This window comes from Opisthorchis viverrini (genome assembly GCF_000715545.1).
Source record: "Opisthorchis viverrini unplaced genomic scaffold opera_v5_249, whole genome shotgun sequence".
Classification (NCBI taxonomy): domain Eukaryota; kingdom Metazoa; phylum Platyhelminthes; class Trematoda; order Opisthorchiida; family Opisthorchiidae; genus Opisthorchis; species Opisthorchis viverrini.
Window position 1 is genome coordinate 543,617 of NW_008751907.1, and position 22,887 is coordinate 566,503.

Consider the following 22,887-nt stretch of genomic DNA (forward strand, 5'->3'; position numbering starts at 1 on the left):
GAAAGAATGGCTGAAACTCGCACAGCTGACAAACGGAGTTCGAAGTCGGGGATGTGCGAAATTCTGCTCTTGGGACAGCCTTCAGGTGAAAATGAAGCACAAAACTGAGGAGACTGACCAGTTTCTAGGGTCCTTGGTGAGACTGGGCGAAGAGAGGCCGGATGCAGGGTGTGTTCTCTAGGCCACACCTGTTCCTTTTTGTCAGTGGCCTGATGTTTGCTGACGCTTGATCCAAGGGGCGATACGGCGGGAAGTTGAGGTGCGCTGTAATGCGCGCCTGCGCTCTGGCGTGCGCGTGTGTGGTTGTCCGTGTTCTGTCATTATATACGTCGTTACAATGAGTGGAATGTGAAAACAATAGTGGGAAACCACATGGCGTCCTTTAAAAGTTCACGGAACCGGAGTCGACACATTGTTGACAAGTTTTTCATCAATGTCGTATTCATGTCACGATGTTGATGCGTGATTGTGAGACAGACAAAACAAGATGAGGATAGTAGGTGCATGTATGAAATTGATTGGAGAAGTAATTAAACGGAAGGGTAGCCGTTACAAACTAACGAAGGCCAACGAGTACTTTTCCTATGTATTTTGACTACTCACTAGTAGCGTAATTAAGCTTGCTCACCATAGCACCGTCCTGTTCTCGACAGGTGCACTCGTTTGCGTGGTTTCTCACAGGAGACTCCCGTTCTGTCCTCTCTTTCTAATCTACCTTTTGGTTAGAGTCTTTACAGCCTTTTGATGACAAAATTCTTCGAAGACCTTGAGCGGAATTCCTTGAGTTTTGGTATAGCAGTGAATAGTGCCCTCACGATGGGTGAATGACTACGTAGAGTCAGTTACTGGTAAGTGAATTGAGCGAAGAACTTAAGACTTCGTAAGTCTCCAATCCTAAGGAACGAACGTGTGCAGGCGAAAGTGTTGGACTACCTGTTGCATTCCGAACTTGCACTCCACATAAGCTTACTGAAGAGGTCAGATCACCCAAAAGTGTGCTGCGGTCTAACAGCAATCCAAACACGTTTCAGTGAGAGATTTCAGAACTAATGACACTACCAGAATGACTTTGGTACCTACAGGTTCTCCATATTGGTGGTCATAATTTTATCCTTGAACAGATTTTGAAGGTGATCGTACTACAAGGATGTAGTGCAAGATGTAGTCATAAAAGAGGGCTTTTCCAGAGTAGACAAACAGAAGTCTATCGACAGTTTTATTGACCAGCTATTATGTTTTTTAACTTAGTGGCATTCGGTTAAAGTCAGCTGACCCTCAGAGGGCCGATACCAAAGTGTCGGTCGGACAAGACAAAAAGCTTAAGTTTGTTCTTCATGTGCTCTCTAGCTACGGAAACTCAAAAACTTCTGCACTCCGAGAACAACTCGGGTACCCACCATCAGATTCGTACAATCCGGCTCATCTGCGCAATATTCTTGATAAAGTCCTGTACAAATCTCTGTTCCAAAAAATTTGACACCATAATTCTAAGTATGCGACGTACATGTGTACAACACAACTTTCCTTGTGGGTGTGAAATATTTCCATCTGCGATTAACACAAAATGATTTCACGATTCACATGACGGAAAGCTGATAAAATGCGTCAACTTCAAACTCCCACGTCGCCTTTTTGAATTAGACGATGGTCCAGGAAACTCCAGGTTGCGGATGCAGTTGCAACGTCGACTGTGTAACGTTTGCGCCCAAAAATGTTTGATGACAGGCTTTGATCTCTGAAAAGTGCTCCTGTTCAAATTCACTGCTGTTGTGATAGTACTGGTGGAAAACATGTGGTTCAGCCCGGGCTCGAACCGGGGACCTTCCGCGTGTGAGGCGGACGTGATAACCACTACACCACTGAACCGCGGCTGACTGTGCAAAGAAATAAAATGCAAAATCAATCGCGATCGATGGAAAGCGATCATCAGCTGCAAAACGTTTGGGTTCGATTGGGTTCCGTTTCACAGAGGCTTGATAAATCCACGGCAAGAAAGCGATTATCTAATGAGTGAATACACTACATACTACCTTGCTCGGGATGTAAACAATATCTTTGCTCCTTCTTCAACTATCCGTAAAAATAAGCAGACCTTCAACGGCTTCACTGACTGTCGCTGAGCGACAAACAGCACGTTCTTAAGGGGATTCCGGAACCAGTAGCATGTTCAATGTGATGAAAACTACTTGGTCAAAAATTATACTGAGAAACTTCCTGGCTAATCCTTATGGATAAGATATCATGAAAACTGGGTATGTAGGGGATGTTTCCAGATGTCTGTCGTCGGACTGGTGCAATGCGAGACTCATAGAAATTTTGAAACGCGTGGATCAATTCCATCAGTCCCCCGTAGTATCCGGCACACTGTAACGCTGGAGTTAGGACCCCACAGTACTGGTCTGACCAATCCTTACCGGGTTTATCCACCTTCTCAAGTCTCCAACCGAAATGTGATGACACTTGTTGAGGTCGGTGGCATTAGTCGTTAACGTACTCTACCCGCACAAGCTAGGTCGGTGTTGACTGATCAATACGGTCCCCTTGAAAGCTAACAATTTCTAGTCAACATTGCACAGTAAAATTCTGAAAACTGTACTGGATTCAACTATGTTCCTGGTGTAAAGTGTGCTTGGCGATCGACGTGCCAGCATGCGGGCCATCGGTTCATAGATTGGTCGCCTGATTCATATAATGGGGTAACTGTCCTAAGTCGCGTATGTACGAGATCCTATCTGTTCCGCCAACTGTAATTTCACCACATGTGAACTGGTATCGTGAGGCAGAGAGATTGAGTACAGTACGCGGCGCATATCAGTGATGGACTTGCCTCAACACGGCTGGTTGAGCGGCTGGGTACGTACAGCCGATTATAGCACGCCAATTCTCCGTACGGCTGTGGTTAAGTGATTTCCCCTGAACTTCGGTATGATAAAACCCCTTTCCTTTTTACTAGGTAGTCGGGTTCCCGCTTGGGCCACGGAGGCTGATAAATTTCTCCGGGTATTATTTAAGGACTCCTCTTCATTCTGAAGAGAGCCAGGAGTACAGCTATGTCTGGTGCGGTCAAACAAAGTGCGTACCTTGGAGCGTAACCATAATCAACCGTGTTTGGCAGCATTTCGCATGTTTCAGAAACTAGTTTCAGGTAGGCTGTTTCAGTCGTGCTCTCCGCGGTGTGCTCACAGTGTTGTTGTTGTTGTTGTTGTTGTTGTTGTTGTTGTTGTTAAAACGTCTTCCAAGCAGAGAAATTATTATATGAGCTTATGTGAGCTAAGTTAGATAGTTAGTTAGTTAGTTAAATACTGTTCCTAGGGGTGACAGATCTCGATCTCAAGATGACGCAGTTTGGTTGAAAACGAGTAGGAGTTACAGACCGTACTGACCAGGACATTAAATAAATATCATTAGGTAAAGATGACTCTGGAGAGAACCCACCAACAGGGATTGAAACAAACACGGTTACCGACGGTCACCATTCGTGTCCTACCTTGACAAACACAGCCGCACTACAGTGGCTTTTGCACATCGCTGTCATAACGAAGTATTGCTCGCGATTTCTGAAACGACGAATTATTGGGGGGTTGATGTCTTTTTTCATGTATTTGGAAAAAATATATGTTTCTCAGTTTGGTTCGTGCCTCTTGACGAGATGTTGTCCCGTATAGTAATACTGTACAATGAAAATGAATTACAAATTACAGATTTTTTTCTTGCGTAAACTTAGTAATCCCACTTTATAGGATCGGTGAGTAAGCTTGCGAAATCGTGTGCCATGGGGTTATTCACAGTGTCGGAATACTTCCTCACCTAATTGGATCAGGATATCTGTTCTGAACCAGTCTTTGTCAAGAACCCATCACGTGATCCCAGTCCAGTTATTCAAGACATCAAAAATAGGACTGGTCAACCTTTTAAGACGTTTGGCAAGGAATTTTCTAGAATGATATTCAAAGTCGAGATATCGGTAGGGTACATGAAAGCCTTATAAATCTATTCCACTTCTGTCAAATGTTCTTACTTTTTACGAAGGCTCACATTTCGTATTGAGAAGGAGAATGGTGAGGCCTTCGTAACCTGCGTAAATTTCTTTATTTTTGAGGAGAAACAATAAACTGCAGTTAAGGCGGTTGACATGACTAGACAGCACAGAGTTTGTGTAAGCCGACTCTGGACAAGTATCAAGAACAAGCAACGGTTCCGTGAAATTCACTGGTTGTTATTCTTTATGGATTTGGCATTATTTTCAGATATCCTTCCGCTCCGAATTCCCAAGGACGAAATTTCCTGCTTCCCCTATTGTTTGTAAGTAAGTTTAACCGGATTAGGGTGGCGGTTTTAGGCTCGATAATTCCTGGTTAGAAACAAGGATTATACGTGTTAGTTGGAGTGTGGTTGTGCGGTATAGCTTGCTGTGATGCTGGACAGTTTGACTGACTGGTGTGCTAATGAATGCCCGTTCTACCAGACACCAGATAGAAAGAAACAAGAACCCGTTGTATGAACAAGTAATGACACGGTGCACCTCAGGTGAGCAAAACAGCATGACGATTGTGGTGTTAACTAGACAAGGTCATCAGCCGACGGCTGGTACTCGATGGCCGACAGATATCAACACTGATATACGAGGAGTGCGCCCGGTCGAATAATACAGTATGGGTGGAGAGAATAGTCTAACTCAACTCCTGGCCTTGGGATTTTGCCACGTCCTTACCTTCGAACATTCGTAATTCGAAGCCTAGGTCTTCAGTTTGTCAGCCTTCTTTGGCAGAAGCACCGATTAGATGTTTGGCGACACCATCTTGGGCGATTGCCACACCACCCAACAGCTTGTTAAGCTCCTCATCGTTGCGGATGACCAGCTGTAAGTAACGCGGGATGATGCGGGTCTTCCTGTTGTCACGAGCCCACCAATTCCAAAAACTCAACAGCAAGGTATTCCAGAACTGCAGCCAAGTACACTGAGGTCCCAACGCCAACGCGTTCAACATAGTTGCCCTTGACTGCAGCCAAGTACACTGGGGTGCCAACGTCAACGCGTTCAACATAGTTGCCCTTACGCAGCAGACGATGTACACGGCCAACGGGGAATTGGTAATCTACATGTGACGGCCTGGTCTTCGCCTTGACCCAAATCTCACCGCCTTTGCCGCGACCATTCATGGTTTTCAGAGGCGTTAAAGGAGAGGCAACGTGGAATTCCGGGCAGTTCGCTCAGTGCAAGCCATCTCGAGATTTTCACACCAAAACAAAAACGCACATCGGCTTCAGTATCTAGTTTTCCATCTAATGCGCCCGACTGACTCAGCAAGCAGAGAAGAGGCAGTGTGGTTTCTGCCTTAAAAACTTCAGATTACTGGCAACTATGAGCGCCATGAGGGATTTCAGCGGGAGCAAATCGTTATTGAACATGTTACATCACCAGAAATATCACTTACTATATCTCTCAAAAGTAAAGTGCTCTTTCTCCTATGCCCAGTGTGAACGGCCACATGGCTTTATTGGGGATAGTAAGGTTACAGACAGAACTTTTGATTGGGAAGGGTACCCTGTGTTCTGTTTACTCTGTGTGTATGGGGTATACGAGTATAATGATATTCAATGCATTGCCTACATATGCCTATTAAGAAATGTCTAGCCCGAGAGTTAGCTAAAATAATGAAAAATACAATGGAGTACTGTGGCGGCGCACTAGCGCGAAGCTGTAGAATGAGCCTGATAAACACGATCTTTCCTTTGTAGCTTTTGCAAACACCGACGACAGCTGATTGGCAACTAATACGTATGGCACAGATTTGGAAATCTTATTACTGGTCAACCGACTGCCTGTTTAACACAAATCTGAGGATGCACTTCAATACGAATCTCAAGGATTCCTCAACGACTATGTACCCATTTGTCTGTGAATGTCCCGTTATATGGGTTGAACGACTTTGAGATTAGTTCAGTGAATCGGGGGACATTTGTAGATACACCGAAATATTGGGGCAGCTAAGTACTGACCGATACAGACCACCACATCACTCCGACCGAACCACTTGACATAGTTCTTTGAGCAGCACGAAAGGACTATTCTTTAACAAACGCACAAAACAGTTTTGCGGTCTTCAGGTGGGCAGGTAACCCCGGCTTTTCAACAAAAGCCATACCAAGGCTATAATATCGCCCTGGCCTACCAGGTCACCCGAAACCAGCATGTAACGTATATTTCAATAAGACTAACAAAGCAACAGTTCATGCTATATTTCAACCTACTTCTCTATCATACTCCCCTACTTGCCCGCGTAGAATGAATGCAAAAAAAACTGGTCGCAAACCTTTGCGCTCTTAATAAAAGTTGGATCATTAAAAATGCTTACAAGTGCTTGCAAAACGGTGAAAAATTTCTGTTCACTTGTCACATGGATGAATCAGACTGCGACTCTAAAACTGACTTTAGTGGATTTTTCTTGTGTTTTGTATTATTATTTCATACACTGCCAGATCGCATACCAGACAATTTCGTTGCCTGTACAATACTATAATGTGATCATCATACTTCACTGAAAGAAAATCCTACGTATCGTCATATTGTGCTAATGAATCCCTAAAAAACGTATGCATGCCAAATCAGATGACTAAACGGTTGATCTAGGGAAAGCAAACTGGTTCATTTCGTTTTCTTGGCTGCTAGCTATGAACCTAGTAGATAAGAGAGATGCTAAACTGCAATTAACCGAATAACTTTCAAGCCCGAACCGTAGGCTTTCATTATTGTTGTCCTTGTTCACCCATAACATCACCAGACCTAACTCAGCGTAGGTTACCTGGTTGGTTCGATCATTTGCATCTTTCGTAGTTGGCGAGAACAAACCCACTCTCTGACCGAATGGTCACACACCGGTGTTTCCTAAGTTGCTAGAAACCACAGATCACCATGGCTTTGCCCGGTCACTATGGTATACAAATCGGTCGATGTTCCAAGGACTCAGTTCGGTCCATGTTAGTTCGCATTGCACTTTGTCAGCTAATGTGATGCCAGTTAGAAAGCAATCACTCAGTTGGATTCTTATGGGTTTTGTCATCTTCATTACAACAGATTATGTAAAAAGTAAGTGTTTTGTAACAGTAATCATTATTCAAAAGCTTAAATTTATCTGTTTTGGTTTTGAGCCTCCTCCATCCATTTACTATGCTGTTCGATGTTGGTATTCAATAGTAGTATATATAGGTCGGGTCGAGGGATGGTCATTTAAATCGCTATAAATGTTTCGTATACTGTATTATTATCTTTCGGCAATAGTGGTAAAAAGCTAGACACTCTAGCACACTGACTTTTTCTGTCAGTAGGGGAAAAATGAGTGTGCCCAATATTCCCACTCCCAACTACTCAGAAAGAGGTGTGATTTCGGCCTTGAAAAAGTTTTGAAAATAAGAGCGAAAGTAATCTACTTGGGTTTAAGGCTTATCGGAGCTCGATTGTGTAGGATTCCATTTTGTTTGCCATGACTGCTTATAAGAATCCGAAGCACTCCCTGGGTATAATCTGATAAATGGACCTGAATAATGCCGGTTGTTAGTGAACGCGCTTCAGAAACGGACTCCGTCTCGAGGAGTTCGTTACACACCCGACCAGTGTGTAACCAACAGCAAATACACTTCCGGTATTCTTGTCGATTTTTCTCATTCCATCGTCTAACCCACTAGAATTGGATGAATTTCTTCCCGGGTATTTGGTTTTTCTTTGAAAGCTACTCCCTGAATTGTCTTTCTCAAAATCACCGTGAGATTGCATGTCACCCATTAAAAAGTGGCGATCGTTTTTAATACAGCACACAAAATATGCTTGGTTCAGGTGGAACATAAGGTTGACGGGACCTCGGGGACTGGGCTTACCTGAAGAGTCTCGGGAAGGGCGATACCGGTCGTGGGCTGTCAACGAATTTTCAGCAACCTTACGAGTGATGCATTACGAATGTGCTTGTAATCTTGAAATAGTTGTCATTAAAAGTAAAGGACTTCATCTCATTATTGAGGAGATGAAGCTGCACTTCTTTAAGACCGGGATGTATTCCTGGTAGCACTTCAAGCAGTCCTAACAGTTTTGCTTGCCAATGACTTTCCTGGTGTCATACCTAACAGGTAAACTTAAGTTAGTGTAGTTCGTGTTCCACGTTTGTCAACATTTGCACAGACTTCCGTGAGTTGAACACATTTCGCATCATGTAGCCAATTTATTAACTTGATTTTACAATAGTTCTTTCAAAAAATGTATCATGGAGATTGTCACGTAAATGACTAGGTCATTGGTTACGGGATTCGCCGTTCTTTTTGTTACAAAGAATGGAATCTCATACCTTTGGAAATGAGGCACCCAAATACTTTGAAATCCCAAAATATTTTGAAATCTAACCGAAAGGTGGAAAGTTCCTACTTGACTGAGTTAGTATCGCACAGTTTCACGGAAAACGAAGCTTTTACAAACAGCCACGGCTCTTTTCGTGAACTTGCAAAAAGCACAAACGGGAAGTCGCATAATTGTATTCAGTTATTACCGTTTCGCCAAGGAAGGAAAAAATTTCACCATCTAACATTTATTACGTACAATGATCCAATATGGAGTGTGTTCTATAATTTCGTGCTGATGGTAGGTTCCACCAGTTCGACTAGCTTAATATCTGGAAACAGAAAAAAGCACCGATTAGCGGAGTTTGACTATTACTCAAGCATGTGCATTCACTCGAATGACTCGTGCTTCGTCCGCTGGTTTCGCTCGTTCGCTCGCTTCCGCTTGATTAAAAATCACTAACTCAACGTAACTGTGAGTGTGAGCGGCCCGCTTTTGTAAGCTGGCTTCCGCTGCCCCAGGATAAGATGCTTGTTTGGTGGTGAGGTAGATAGAGGTTATGAATATGGCTGACACTGACGGCGCACTCAATACATACTGGGCTACCTAAAATAGTCGGAACACCTCATATGCACTGTTTGCGACGAACCATTTCTACCCGGATGATAGTGTATTAAGGACAATTCATATTATGGAGAAATTTCCAAAAAAGGAAGCGCCTCCTTTCCTGGGTTACGTTCTACCCGGGTATTATTTTCAGCAATCTCAAAAGCTCCGACTGGGTATCAGCTTCTGGGTAACAGCCATGAGTAAGAAAGCGTTGTTGTACAATGTTCCCCTCCTCAAGAAACACCCCCGAGGGAACTCTCTTTTCAATGAGGTTGCATACTAATCGATGATCCGGACTGCTATTGTTTGCATCACATTTTTTTATAAAACGTTAGTGAATTATGGGACTATGCTTCGTCACTGACTGTGACATGGGCGTGTATGCAGTTACACTGATGGTCAGCAGCTCTTGTAAGGTTTATTCAAATGAATCCGAAAGTTTTCGTAACTCTCAGCTCAATCCAAGAATTATGGCGGAGAATGACGATCTATTACGAATGCCAATTTCAATACGGCAATGAGAACATTCATGAGCAACTCGGAAAAATTCGACTTAGCTTTTGCTGCTTTATTTTGCTTTCTAGCTTCGTCGACGTGTATTGTAGATATGACCTGGTTTGGCAGACTGCGCTTTGTGCGTATCGCGGGCTGAAAGTTGACAAATTCAGTCAAGAAATCACTCCTCATATGGAGAGGTGGTTTGTCTACAATACTCACGAGACCAACTGCGAAACGTAAGCGCTGTTCCTTAGAGAGACAGTGTTATACCAAAGAATTAACAGCAATGCAGAAGTTCCACCTTCGTGAGAACCTCCTAAGATGAGATCCATTCACTGAAGAAACAATGTTGGAGGCACAAGATTGTTCCGCTGCACACTTCGCTCAGGAAATGTTCACCGGAATCAAAAGGGGGCGATTCGTGTTCCCTAAACTGGTTTATTTGTGCTCCAATGAGGGAAACCCCGCTGTGTCGGTCCAGATATATCACTTACCATCACTCTAAATTACTTTTCATAAACACAAGTGATACAGCCAGATGACGGATCTGTTGACTATTTCGGAGGTTCAGTGCGTTGTTCTAATTTGTCAGAACCAGGAATACGCACGTTTAGTGGATATCCGGGGTGCTTACTTCACACAAAACAAAACTCCATTCTCATTCCCGCTGAAGTTGATGAGGTAAACTGGGGTACGGAAAGAACTCTTTTACCTCCGTTCAGAAACTACACCACAAGACCCTGATGGATCCTCCCCTCAGACGATGACGGAGAATTCTAGGACCTTTGAAAATTGACCAGTTATAACCAGACATCACCGAAAAGAGGCCACTCCTTTTGACATCGTATCTAGTGATTTTCAGTGAAAAATTGCTTCGCCTGACACAGTTGAGGTCGAAATGCGGCTGAATAAAATATGTTTCTATAACTCCTAAATGGAAAACAGAGCGTCTAAGCTCAGATAAAAAACAATTCTAATGTATCTATTCATCCTTTACCTCAGTTTGGCTGCTTCATTAATCATCTGGCAGGTTAGGGGCCAGAGAGAAACCGGTTCTTCCTACCATTTTTCAATCGGAAACAAATAGATGGCCATATTTTTCTAGTTTTTGGTAAGCCACTGGAGAAAAACTGAATCTGTCAAACGTCATAAGACACGGCGCCCAACGTTCTGCGTTACGTGGCAGTAGAACGGTGAAATCACAGCCGAAATTCCAAGTTAATATGTCTCACCTCTTCCGGTTCTATATATATATATATGCTATGCTGTCTGTTCTGCCAATCAAGCTCTTAGCTATGGCGCTGCGGCGCTTTTGCATAAAATTGTCGTCATTCCGTGCAACTCCCTGTCTGTCGATGACATATGGTCGTCTCCGAAACATGTCCCGTGTCAAATTGCTCTTGTTACTGTCACAGTCCATATTACCTGATGTTTTCACTCACAGGTGGATTCTTATTTCGTCCGGTAAACCAAAAGGTGGCTCCCGGAACATTTTTTCATCAGGCGTGTGCCACGTTCAGTGAGCCTTTATTTGCTGAATGGCATCATAATCAGGTTGGTTTTGTGTCCCGAAACTAGTTGTGTTTACTTGTTCATCTGTTTCACCGATTATTGCCTGTCTATCTATCACAGTCAAACTGGGAGTGTGACCATTGTCGTCTTATTGTTTTACTTTCACTTGTTTTAACAAGAAGCAAGTTAGATGAACGTGAGCCTCTAAGCAAACTCAGGGTTTCAGCGACACGTTTTTGTAACTTGGTTTGATTGGCCATTGTCCATTGTATCCACTGTTCACCACCCCTCTTTTTACGAATATGGTGAATACAGATAATGCTAAAATCCTGCATTTCGTCATTGGTGCTTTTTGATTCTGCTTGTAACTGAATTGGAATACTGCAAATTGGATTCCTGACAGGTGAGAAGTTAGTGGTCTCGACTCTACGACGAGGTACGTCCATGTGCTCCAGACATGTTTGTTACCATAGGATAGAATCATGGTGATCTTTTACAACCTTGGTCACATTTTCGCTGGTCCTGTTTAGAGGACCTCTTCTCAAATTCCCCGTACAAAATCTCCACTTGTTTGGATTCCTTTTGTATACCTCTCTTGAGTATCGACTGGTGGATTAACCGAGACCAATCAATGGCGGCACGTAACTTTCAGCTTCGCTGACGTATTTAGTCCTCCTGAGTTGCCATGATTACTACGATGGATATGACTGTATTCGTACTGCTTGAGGCAAACCATAGGAGTGTCTATTGTGACATTTTAAAACTCAATATCTATCACCTATGTTTAGTTGCAATCAGTAGGTTCTTACCCAGCTAAGCATAAGATGAATAACCGCACTGCCGATTGCTGAACTACAGTCACGGTCTCTAGTTTTTCTCCATCCATGGACTCTGCTGTCTTTAGGTGTAGACGAATGTCATTGTTACATAAGCGTCCTTGCATGTTTTTGAAGTAATGTGCCCATCTTGACCCATTTAGCACTAGTCAGGCCGGCTTAGTGCTCCTTGAGGATTTCTGCAACGAGAGAGATGCTACAATGTCGCTGTGTAACTCCGCTAGATGTTGACCAGACACACAACACCCCCTCAACATGCAGCGCGTCACAGCCTTGTATCAGACCCAGACAGCAAGAGTCAGCGTTGATCAAGGCCAGACAACGCCCTCGCCATATGCGGCACATCACAGCCTCGTACCAAAGCCAGACCGTGTGCGTCAGCATCGGACTACGTTCAGACAGTCCCCTTTCAATAAATAGCTTGAGACCGTTGTACTTTTTGCACTCGCGCGCACTCGTACTCTCGCACTCGCTTGTTCGGAATATAGCTGTTGTGTTCCCCTCTGTGAGTCTTTTTTCGACAACTAGGCACCGGAGCGGGTCAGCAGCAGATACCCTGGATTAGCGAACCCGCAGATATAACAATATGTATACATACAGGTGTACTTCAATGCTGTGATCCAACGCTCAACGCTCCGAGTGTACCCTCTAAACCAGGGTAAGTATTATACCACAGGGTTCCAAAAGTCCAAAACGAAGTGGACATATGAACAGTATAACGGAAAAACAATTAGTTTCTAATTCTCTTAGGAAACACATTCGAATCATTCATTTTTGGTTCATTTTCTTTCGGCTATAGCATAGATAATCAAGAAAAAGTTCTGAGACGGGCTCATTTCATTAGATATTACTACAAAAATGTACCTACAGCTCAAACCCGCAATAATGGTCCATCACTCTAAGTTGACACAAAGGAGTTTTTCGGGGATGGAAGGAACATGTGTTCAAAATAGTTTTTGCAGTTAACAAGGTATCCGAAATTCAGGTTACTGTCAAATGTCAGAAGCAGTGGTACAGGAACGCGACTGGAAAATGTAGTCATGTTCGTCACCCAGACAATCAAAGGTATAACCACAAACAGAACATTCCCTTCTAAAATTCTACAAAACCGAATTCCGCCCTGATGACACAGAGGGCGCCTTAGTAAAAAAATATATGCCAACCAATCTACCCTTGCATATGTTCACAGTGGAATGAACTGTATAATCAAACAAAAAATCAATACTGCATCCCACTGCCCTTTAATGGCCTAGACTCGATTCAGTGTCACTCCTTATCATTTTTTGTTTACCTTTCAAAAGAAGAAAATCGGTAGCTGTCTCTTCTCAACAAATACAACGAGCACAACAACCGGGAGTTCGAAGTTCAAATTCTTCATCGGCAGGCAGCAAAAGTATCCTGTCTGTCATCTCTCTGTCACTGGCGTTGCTTTTGAACAGACTGGAGAATATACCTGCAAAACGGTGCAAGCGAATTCCGACACAGAGAGCGCCACAGCTGTTGTGCTGGTCCACCGTACGTTGACGTTCTCAATTTATTGTTTAGAATCAAATCGATCTCTAATTGGCTGTTTCTTTTACATTCCATTTGTTGTACCGTCCCGTTGAATTCAGTTCCGAGGAACACCAATTATGGCCCTGTTCGTTAGTTGACCCGATAGACTCAAGTCCATGATCCATGAGCAAAAAGATGCACCTCAGAGAGTCTAAGAGGCACATTTTTGTTCCTGCTATGGGTGTTTACGCCTCGCTTTTCAAGATTTGTAGGATTCTCGTCTATTTTCTAGTCATATATCTTAAAAATCACCCGGAAATTCACTGTCAAACAGTCTGACTTGTTCATTACTCAATAAGATGCAGGTTGTTTTTGAGTAACCAAGGCGTCCAAAGTATGTGCTTACATCATTCTTATCGAGCAGTTTCCAACCCCTATCCCGGGAGAGAGAGACCGGGTAGAGACCCCGGTTTCGAATTTCATTCTCATGAAAACTCATTGTCAGTTCACACAGATGACCATGCTCATCCGTGACACCAAACGAGAGGAAAGCTCTCACAACTGATTCATCAGATAAGCTCAGGTAGGAACACCGACTTTGTTCAAACTGTTGGGTTGATCACGCACATTGCTGAAGCTTGATGTCTTCTACTGTTTAGACCGATTATTCTGATGCATTCTGACGCACGTCACATGACTAGTGTTCAGATTCAGGGTTTTATGAATCAGCCTATCCAATGTATCGATTGTGTTGAATTAGCCGGTAGAAGTACTCCTGCCTAACCGTGTTAGTTTACGGGAAGTTTATCAAAGTTCTGAGGAACAAAAATAAAGTATTAGGGAATATGAACATTCGTCAGCTAATACTAAGCGGATTCAAATCGGAAAACACTATTTTGGTTCCAAATAAGAGACTCAACTGACTAAACTTTTGAGATATTCTTCAAGAGAGGGGGCTGAACAAGGGTAGCTTCTTGTTTCATTTGGTATGATATTCGAGATTTCACGGTATATTTTCTTGAAGATGGGACACGCTGCTCACAAGTTTGCTAAAAACTCTTCGGCAACCCATGACCATTTGGTCTTTCTTGGTGTTCATCAAGTAGGAGCACTGCCCAAATTTCTAGATGAATACCATACTGCGCACCTACGTTTATCCAGCTAATGCCTTGTTGCATACTCACTCAATTTTCAGTAGATTTTCACCTTCGGACAACGCATCAGAACAAAGATGACCTCCCTAAAATGCGCATTATGCCACAATAATAACCACCGTTTCGGAATTTTTAACGAAAGCCTAGGTCTTAGTTGTTTCAGAGGGACTTATCTGAGCTGTAAACACAGTTTACGGTTTCTCAGTCGATTCAAACCGGACTCGAGCAAAATATAACAACAGGTTGAGTTCATCAGTGATTTTTAAGCTCACCCTAAATCCCCTTTTATAATAGATACCAGGCATTTCGCCATAAGAACCTGGTGAGGTTATTTTATGAAACAACTCGTTTTGCTCTGCACAAATTCATCAGAAAATGTACCCATGTGGAATCTATGCTTAGGCCAGGGACCCACATATATGGCTCAAGTGTTATGGGCATCCATGGCATGTATCATGTTACAAACTTGCATGCAGAGGTCAACTGGTTTTGAAATACCAAAAAATTCTCCAGAGAATTTCTCCGGTGGGAATATTTTGCCGCTCCGTAGTACTCTTGCGGAACGAATCGAATCGACGAATTCCGGCCCATTCTATGAAGCATTTACTACATCCCTTGTCTTCTTGATCCTCTGTATTAGATGTACTCTGTGCAAGTCTTGGTAATGACTTACCAAGTGGTATTCGGTACAGGATCAGTGGCCGTCGCCTGTAAGTTACGTTGTAGAATACCTGGTTCCGTCGGGTTTGCTGCAGATGACTAGGCGTTGGCAAAACGATATGTAGGAAGAGGCTGTACGTGCTGCCCCCAAATTAGGTTTTACCCAGTTAAACCAACCTGCATCGTAGAGTGACAAGGAAAAAGGATCTGTGTGGTTGGTCCTTTTCTGATAGTTCTATATCAGGACAGCCAAGTCGTAAAGATAGCTTGGTTGACGAAATCCAAGGCATCCAAACTCAATATTCCGAACTCAATCAGAGGACCATATGAGGAGGAAAGGATAAGTGCAAGCCTTTCCATTTCATTCTGATCGGCTGCGCAAAACACAAAAACAAACAAACACAAAAACAAAAACAAACGCTGAGAGGCTAGGATACGTTTGAACATTCTAAATGAGTCACTTGATGTAAGCCGTCGTGTTGGTTTTCACAGTACACAAATCCCCATGAAAAAATGTATCGCGATCGTTTCTCCGTATCCCGTGGCGAGGACCAGTCAGAGCCAAATACGAGCCCGGTGATCTATCTTCATCGTTGTATACTAGTCTGATTATCCTGGCCAACTTGGGAGAATAACTGTTCGACTGAATATTATGTGAATACAAAGATTTTATAAGAGGCTCTTAGAATGACAGATGCTTCTGGCTCATTAGCGCACCACCGCATAATCCGTTCCCTTTCCTTCAGAGAAAAATAGTCGAATTCATGTTGTTTGCCCACTACTTCTCCCTACCGGTTGTGGAACGAACAAATTTACTCCTATCAGCTTTCAATGAAAAGATTCCCGCGAACAGCACCAATAGATTGGTTCCAAAAACGCCCTACGCAATGCAGTCAACGACCTTCGAACATTATAGTTTCCAATTCATGAACATTTTACATCGCGTGGAATCAAAACAGAAGGATATTTCCTTTTTTGTGATAAGTAACTAACTGCAGCACCCACCCGCAGCGTGTTCAAGTAGGAAATGAGAATTATAAAGATACGGCACTAGGCCCATGAGACGCACCTCGAGAGGGGCGTAATCGGTTTTGGAGCGGTCGAAGTTCTAACCGACCTTATAAGTAGTTAAATTTGAAAGCTGGCAACATAGATTCTCCAAAGGAGTTTGGCATATACGTCTGTGAAAAAGGATATTAGGTAACTTGCACTCTTTGAAATCTTCGCGCTCAAAAACGTGGAACTTTTCACTGCACGTGAACTCACTTGCACAAGTTATGGACCAATTTATTTCTTTCCTCAGGTTCACACTCACTTGCACAAGTTATGGACCAATTTAATTCTTTCCTCAACGTCTCACCTCTGACACATGCTCAGGTTCATATTCACATCAGTCTCGTCTGAACAGTTGTCCCCCTGCCTTGGCGCAATCCTTCTGGTGAATCCACACAAAAGGGAGGGAGTACTGGACTCGAGTTTCGCTCTTATTAGAGCTCCTCAGCAGTGCATATCTAATGGCCGTGGCGGAGTTTGAACTCCGGACACCTGACATGCGATGCGAACGTGTTACCACTACTCCACGCATCTGAATTCTCACGTCTGAACCTGTTCACGCTTGATCGATGTGAGCATATATTCAGGTTTTCAGATCAAGCAGAGGTGTTAGTTACATATACCAAAAGGAAGTGACACAGGAGGTTTGGACTTATATTCCTCCATGAAAATCACTTCATTTCTAGTTCGGAGTTCAGAAAACCAGTGAAACTTTATCACTAGGGTATCGGAGGCAACACAGGTATTTTATACTGACGCAGGTAAACCTAGGAAATTTTTTCTGTGGTGTTTTGTAGGCATTACCTTAGTTCACCCTGGAAATCAGAAAAACCGACATGACTGGTTGTTGAAAATACTGTTTGCTATGGAATACCGAGCTAAACTAGAACAAATCATAGTGCATCGTTTTTTGGATGACGTCATTCATGTTACATTGACGGTATAGCCCAACCAACTTGATTTTTTTCCGGCGACTTTGTGTTAGCTTTCACCTTTCTTGAAACTAGGACCAGTACAGGATCTGCACCTCAGGGTATTCAATCAAACAACTCTGACTGTGGACCAGGAGGCAAAGATTGAGTGCATTTCAACTGGGGGAAACCCAAGTCCAAAACTCCGCCTAAGCCTTGGAGGTTCGCCTGTATCGGCTCTGGAATTCGTCCAAAAGCCAAACTATCAAGGTAAGTCGGCTCCCGAGATTTGATGCCCCCTCAAATCAATCTGAAAACTGGGTACCTTGCAGAAATTTCCCGACCTGTAGAGACCCGTAAGGACCAAAAATATTTTTGGAAATACTCAAGCTGAGAGCTACTGGAATCAAAGGAGACTAATATGTGGATTCTTCTTCCGTATATGCGAAAATCCAGCAGAAGCTCGCCATTGAAGAAGGAATTTTGTGTGGAGCACAACTTTCCCCTTCGCGCTGCTCGCTAAGCTACTGAACCGCGGAGTTTTTCAATTTCACAGAAAGAAAATTCCGAAGTCATATTTCCTCGATCACATGGTTTTACGGGATGTACAGGGTAAGATCCGATTCACGACAAACGTATGCGGGCATCACGTCGAAGTAAAACGGCATTGGTTGGATATCCCTAACGTCCTTTGTGGGCCAGAATAGTCAAAAGCTTATCATATAACAACAAACAAAATTTAGCTAGACAGCCCGACCAAGAATTGACAGGCCGAGCGGAACCGGTTACGTGCCATGTTCAGTAGGGTTACAAATAACGTGCAAGAAGAATGATGACGGGCACGAGCATGATGAGGAGGGCACGGAAACCTCACAGATCTCAGTTTGACGGCAAAGGCCTTCGTTTTGCTTTGCCGTCCAATGGAGCATTTCATGAGTATGGTTCGCAACCAACAGTTTGGAATTAGAAATAATGATTTCTTCTGAAGGCGCTGGTTTGGTGTGTGTAGTACATATTGCAAAGGCTTTCACCTGATCAGCGTCACATGCAGCTCTACCGATTCTGATTATGGACAGAGTACTCGCTTACGCACCATTTTACTGTGAGCAAGCTGCGACGATCTAACTTCTGCTATACGGCGAAGTCACCGATGATCACATGTTCGAATTCATCTTAGATCCCATGATCGGATGGACTAATTTTCACAACCTAGATTGAAACTTTGCCCATAGTTGACCTGCCTACACTTTAATTCAGCTTCAATAAAGTAGGTTTCTGGCGTTATGGATGAGGAAAATCCTCAAAGGTTGCTCGCGCCTTGTGAATGGGTGCTTCGTCTCGAATCACGGTAAAGTCACGCAGCTAACCGGATTAGGAAACCGGCCTGAGAGTTCAGAGGGACAAAGAGGAACTCAAAATCCTGAAGCAATACTTCACACTCTGTGGATGCACATCAAATGAAATTATATCTTGAACTCCGTCTAAAGTGGTAAGTGCTCTTCAAATCACATCAAACTCTCGCAAATTCTAACTTTACCGACCTCTCTCCATGAGCATTGATGCATTAAAATTCACAATTGAGGATAATATTGATGANCTTTAGGTGCCTAGTGTTAGTATAAAAAGTAACTTATCTACAGAGTCAAAGTCCTTTCAAAGTCAAGGGAAATCGCAACCGTTGACTGGCGGTATGTATGAGGCCGCCCAACCAGTCAGCGTTGTGTGAAGATGCAATCCTATTGGATTGAGGATAATATTGATGAGGGAGTTGAACGGAAGCTGAACCTCAATAGTTGCATGGAAACTGCTGAACACTTCGTTGTTAACTCCTACACCAGCAGGTGGGAATAGAGTGCATGGATTGTACTTACAGACTTTAGGCGCCTAGTGTAAGTATAAACATTAACTTATCTACAGAGTTAAAGGCCTTTTGAAGTCGAGGGAAATCGCGACCGTTGACTGACGGTATGTATGAGGCCGCCCAACCATTCAGCGTTGTGTGAAGACGCAACCCTATAGCGGAGAATACCCACTTGCTACTCTCCGATTTTCGTCCAATGTGTAGGGTTTAGGCGTTAATACAAAACTGAAGCCAAATGCAGCCTTACAGGGGTGCTAAAATGATGACTCTATGGTTGAAACAGTTACTTAGTGCAACCTCCTGAACATAGATATGCGTTCCCAGGTCTCCAGAACGATTTCTTGTTTCCAAATAAGTTCAGAAAATCTGTTCAAACTAGAATATGAAGGCCTGTCCCAGTAGACTTTTATCTATCGCGGAAGCTCGATGAGGTTTCAAGGCTCAAAGGCATAGTAGTACTTCACCCGCTCAGGAAGGATCTAAACTCACGGCTCGAGTTGAGTGGGTCGAATGAAAGAAATAGGCATGGAAACCGATGCCCAAATATATTGCCGCTGAGAACATTCTGACAAGCGGTCTAGAATCTGGATTTATTTTATGTTAGTTTGTCAATACCACCCTTGACCGGCTCACTAAATGCGCCGTTAATAATCCTGCCTTGAGGAGCGGCTGAAACAGCTTCCAAACACTTCGCTGCACTAAACTCCCCCATTCTTTGATCTTACTAACACGTCTCTCTACCCACACACACGTTAAGGCCGGTTGCAACGGACCATCCAGTCAAACTATGCTGCGATCCCTAGGTGATACAACGTCAGGAACTGACAGTGGTCTTCTCTGGGGCCTATGGTTAGTGTGCGTGTCTACTCGGAAACAACGTATGTCAAGTTTCCAGCCTGTTACCTTCTCTCAGTTACGACCGAGGTCCTCTACAGTAACTGCTTACAGGTTACAGGTTGGCTTTGGAATGTTCACTTAATTTGTGGCTCAGAAAGCCCTCTCGATTGGTGAATTGGTTTCATAAGCCTACCGGAGAATTTCGTTCAAAATTACAGAGGACGAAAGCATGGTTCGAATCAATATATCTTCCAAAACGATTGGCAGTCGAGTGCCACTCTGTGTGATATTGACTCAAGGAGTGAAAGCTGCTATGTGATTCATCACCGATGCTTCATGTATCACAGGCTCGCAAGTAAATCATAAACGGCAGCTGTTTGGTAACACAGTGAGTGTATGGGTCAAAACTTAGAATCTTATTTAGCTTCCTTATATGTATTGCGCGTGTCGAAATACAGTTAACCGAAGAAGTTAGTATCATGATCGTTGGCTTGTTCGCTGAGCTCATTTTAATCGTTTCATCACCAATCGAGGTGACATCGTGCGTGCGTTATTGGAGAGCGTAGTGGTGCGCAGCGGTGGGATAGTGGTTGTGCGTCAGCGAATTATTCAGGAGATTGTGAACCAACAGGAGGGCAGTGTACCCAGGGGAGGTGTATGGAGGGGACAGTTTGTTGCAATCCATCAAGCATTTGTGAGTGTTTGTAACCATTGACACCCTTTGATGGAAAAGTCGGAATTCACTATTTTTAGGAGATTTATGAGGTTGATGACATTTGTGCAATCTGCATTTATCGAGGTGAGAGTAGATGTAATCACCTGAGAAAGAGTGACTTCCCCCTATCCAATATTTTTGCGAATTTAAAGCCTATTAAAAACTGTGAAACTTCAATGTTAACCTAGTTTTTCCAAGTATCGGTGATAAGACCGGTGATCCCGGGTGATAGTTGCGCTGTGCACACCATTACCTGTATTCGATTAGTGAGTGTACTGCTGCCAAATACAGACTTTTACAGCAACCAGTGTGTTCGTATACATTTGAGAATTTTAGGACTATGTAACACAAAGCACCTTGGCAAAATATATATCTCTGTTTATAAAAAAGGTAGGTTTCTGCTGGTTTCAATCAGTAGATTGAATGCCAGAGTTAGTTATGAAATTGGTCGCACTTGCATGACTAAGGAGGGAGTAGATGTGCGAAGCATTTCAAATTGTGCATTCAGTGACTTTACCCCTATTGTGTAATACGATATCCCTACAATTTCAGGAGTTACCGTGTCCAACCTGACGGCAAAAGTTCGTCTTCAAAACAAACATCACTGGAACGTGCTTGCGTGTCACGTCGATATGGGAAGCTATCGAAGCGTGAACCAGACATTCACAATCTTACACTTAATCGGATATCGTGAGTCCCACTTTTTGGAGTAGGAAAAATTTTATCGGTGCACCATGTTGATTTCTTTTCAAGAGCGAGAAGCATTGCTCAGTGCATATACAAATATCAGGTATGCATGGAAGTAATAACTGTTATTTTGTGCATTTTTTAATCCTGGGCACTGGCAAACTGGTTGGCTCTAATGTTTGTTTTCGTTCATGCTAATATCGGTCACAACTACACTCTCAGTCACAAAACGTGAACAATACTCGCATCGGAGAGTTTTTCGCTGGTACCCTGCAGTTGCATTGCTTTTCCCCGCTGTTTTTGTGCTGTCCGTTGGCTAAACAACAGCTTCAAGTGTCAACGAAGATTTCGACCTGAAATTAGAGCCAGTCTATGCCACAAAGGCAAGAAGCATTGTAAAGAAGCATTGTACAAGAAGCATTGTACAGCTATTTTCCATTCTTTTGAGCGCCATCATCAGACAGCATCTGAAGATACTCCAGAAATCCTCAGAGCCGCTGCCCTCCGGCCAGTAGTTTCAACACTTAACTTTTTGACCGCGAGTGCCTGGTCACGTGTTTTATGGCTCCTCTAGTTACGACTTCTCAGATGATACTTTCGCACTGTGCATGTTATCCTTATTGCTGACCAGCCGCCCGTGACCGAACAGTGAAGTGTTCAAACTACTAATCAGGTCGCGGGTTCGAGGTTCTCTGGAGTTTGGTAGGGGAAGGGACTGCTGATGGTGTACAGTAAGGATGAAGCAGCTGTAAAATGCTCCTGGGTTTTTCAGCATAGATTGGCTGCAATTACAGAATCGTGATATAAGATAGCTTGAATAAAGTGTAACGTAGTAGGTTATGAACACTGGTTTCTCAGTAATAAAGGAGGGACAATATAGCTGGTGATACAGTGGCAAGTTATATCAAGGTTTTCAAAACCGATATACCGTACGAAAGACCTATAGAGATTTTAAAATGATTTCACAGGCCGATCAAAGGCGGCTAATATCGATCGGTATTCGAATTAGGGAGGCATATTCGTGTGGTCTGCTCCAAGGTGTTACTACTATCGAGAGACTAAGTCTGCTCACTTGCTGGAAGTGGTTTCTATCAGACTAAACAAAGTGGGGTAAGTGGTCTTCTGTTAATTACATAGCTAAGGCAAAAAAATGACACCTACTCACAAACCTCATCATCGTTGTCAGTCCGTACAACAGACATGAAGATTTTCAAAAAGAAACCACCAGTTTATTTTAGAGACCTTTTATCTAGCTTGACTTGTGGCGTTTCTCACACTTCTCCGGTTTCAGTTTATAGTTGTCTCTATTGATCACCTGAATAATCTGCAACTCTTGAACGTATGTAAAATAACGAATCTACTCTATCGTTTCAGGTTCACTGGAAAACTAAATTCAGAGAAAATATGAAAGAAAGCATCCGTCAGTATCAATCAGAGGCTAACCTCTTATTCCCGTTTCTAGCGTATTCAATTTTTCTTGATCGCTGCTCTACGTATACATGCTTTTTGGCCAATAACTAGCGACTATTCAAAACCGTGAAACTTTCTCCTGCGGATTTCAATAAATGCTTACCTGAAAAACGGTACACTGAGAAATTCATGCTTTTTCACAGAAACGCAATTCCCCTTTTGAACGATTCGTATTCAGAATTTTAGGTGTGTTCTCACAAAGGATACAAAAATACAGTATTTTAAATTCACGATAAAATGTCACTTCTTTAGTCGGCTTCAGGATGT

General features: G+C 43.1%; 2 protein-coding genes across 2 annotated transcripts; one reads left to right on the forward strand and one right to left on the reverse strand.

The window, feature by feature from the left end:
- Positions 1 to 4,896: 4,896 nt before the first annotated feature.
- On the reverse strand, positions 4,897 to 5,160 carry T265_09018 (hypothetical protein; the record flags this gene model as incomplete). The annotated part of the gene is made up of 1 exon (XM_009174979.1): positions 4,897 to 5,160. One exon carries the CDS (start codon positions 5,158 to 5,160, stop codon positions 4,897 to 4,899), a length of 264 nt encoding a protein of 87 aa, XP_009173243.1.
- Positions 5,161 to 7,011: 1,851 nt separating this feature from the next.
- On the forward strand, positions 7,012 to 21,152 carry T265_14730 (hypothetical protein; the record flags this gene model as incomplete). The annotated part of the gene is made up of 6 exons (XM_009174988.1): positions 7,012 to 7,087; positions 10,875 to 10,984; positions 12,040 to 12,150; positions 13,080 to 13,293; positions 17,147 to 17,320; positions 21,016 to 21,152. Coding segments are annotated over 6 exons (822 nt in total), but the record flags the coding sequence as incomplete, so codon positions are not given.
- Positions 21,153 to 22,887: the final 1,735 nt, after the last annotated feature.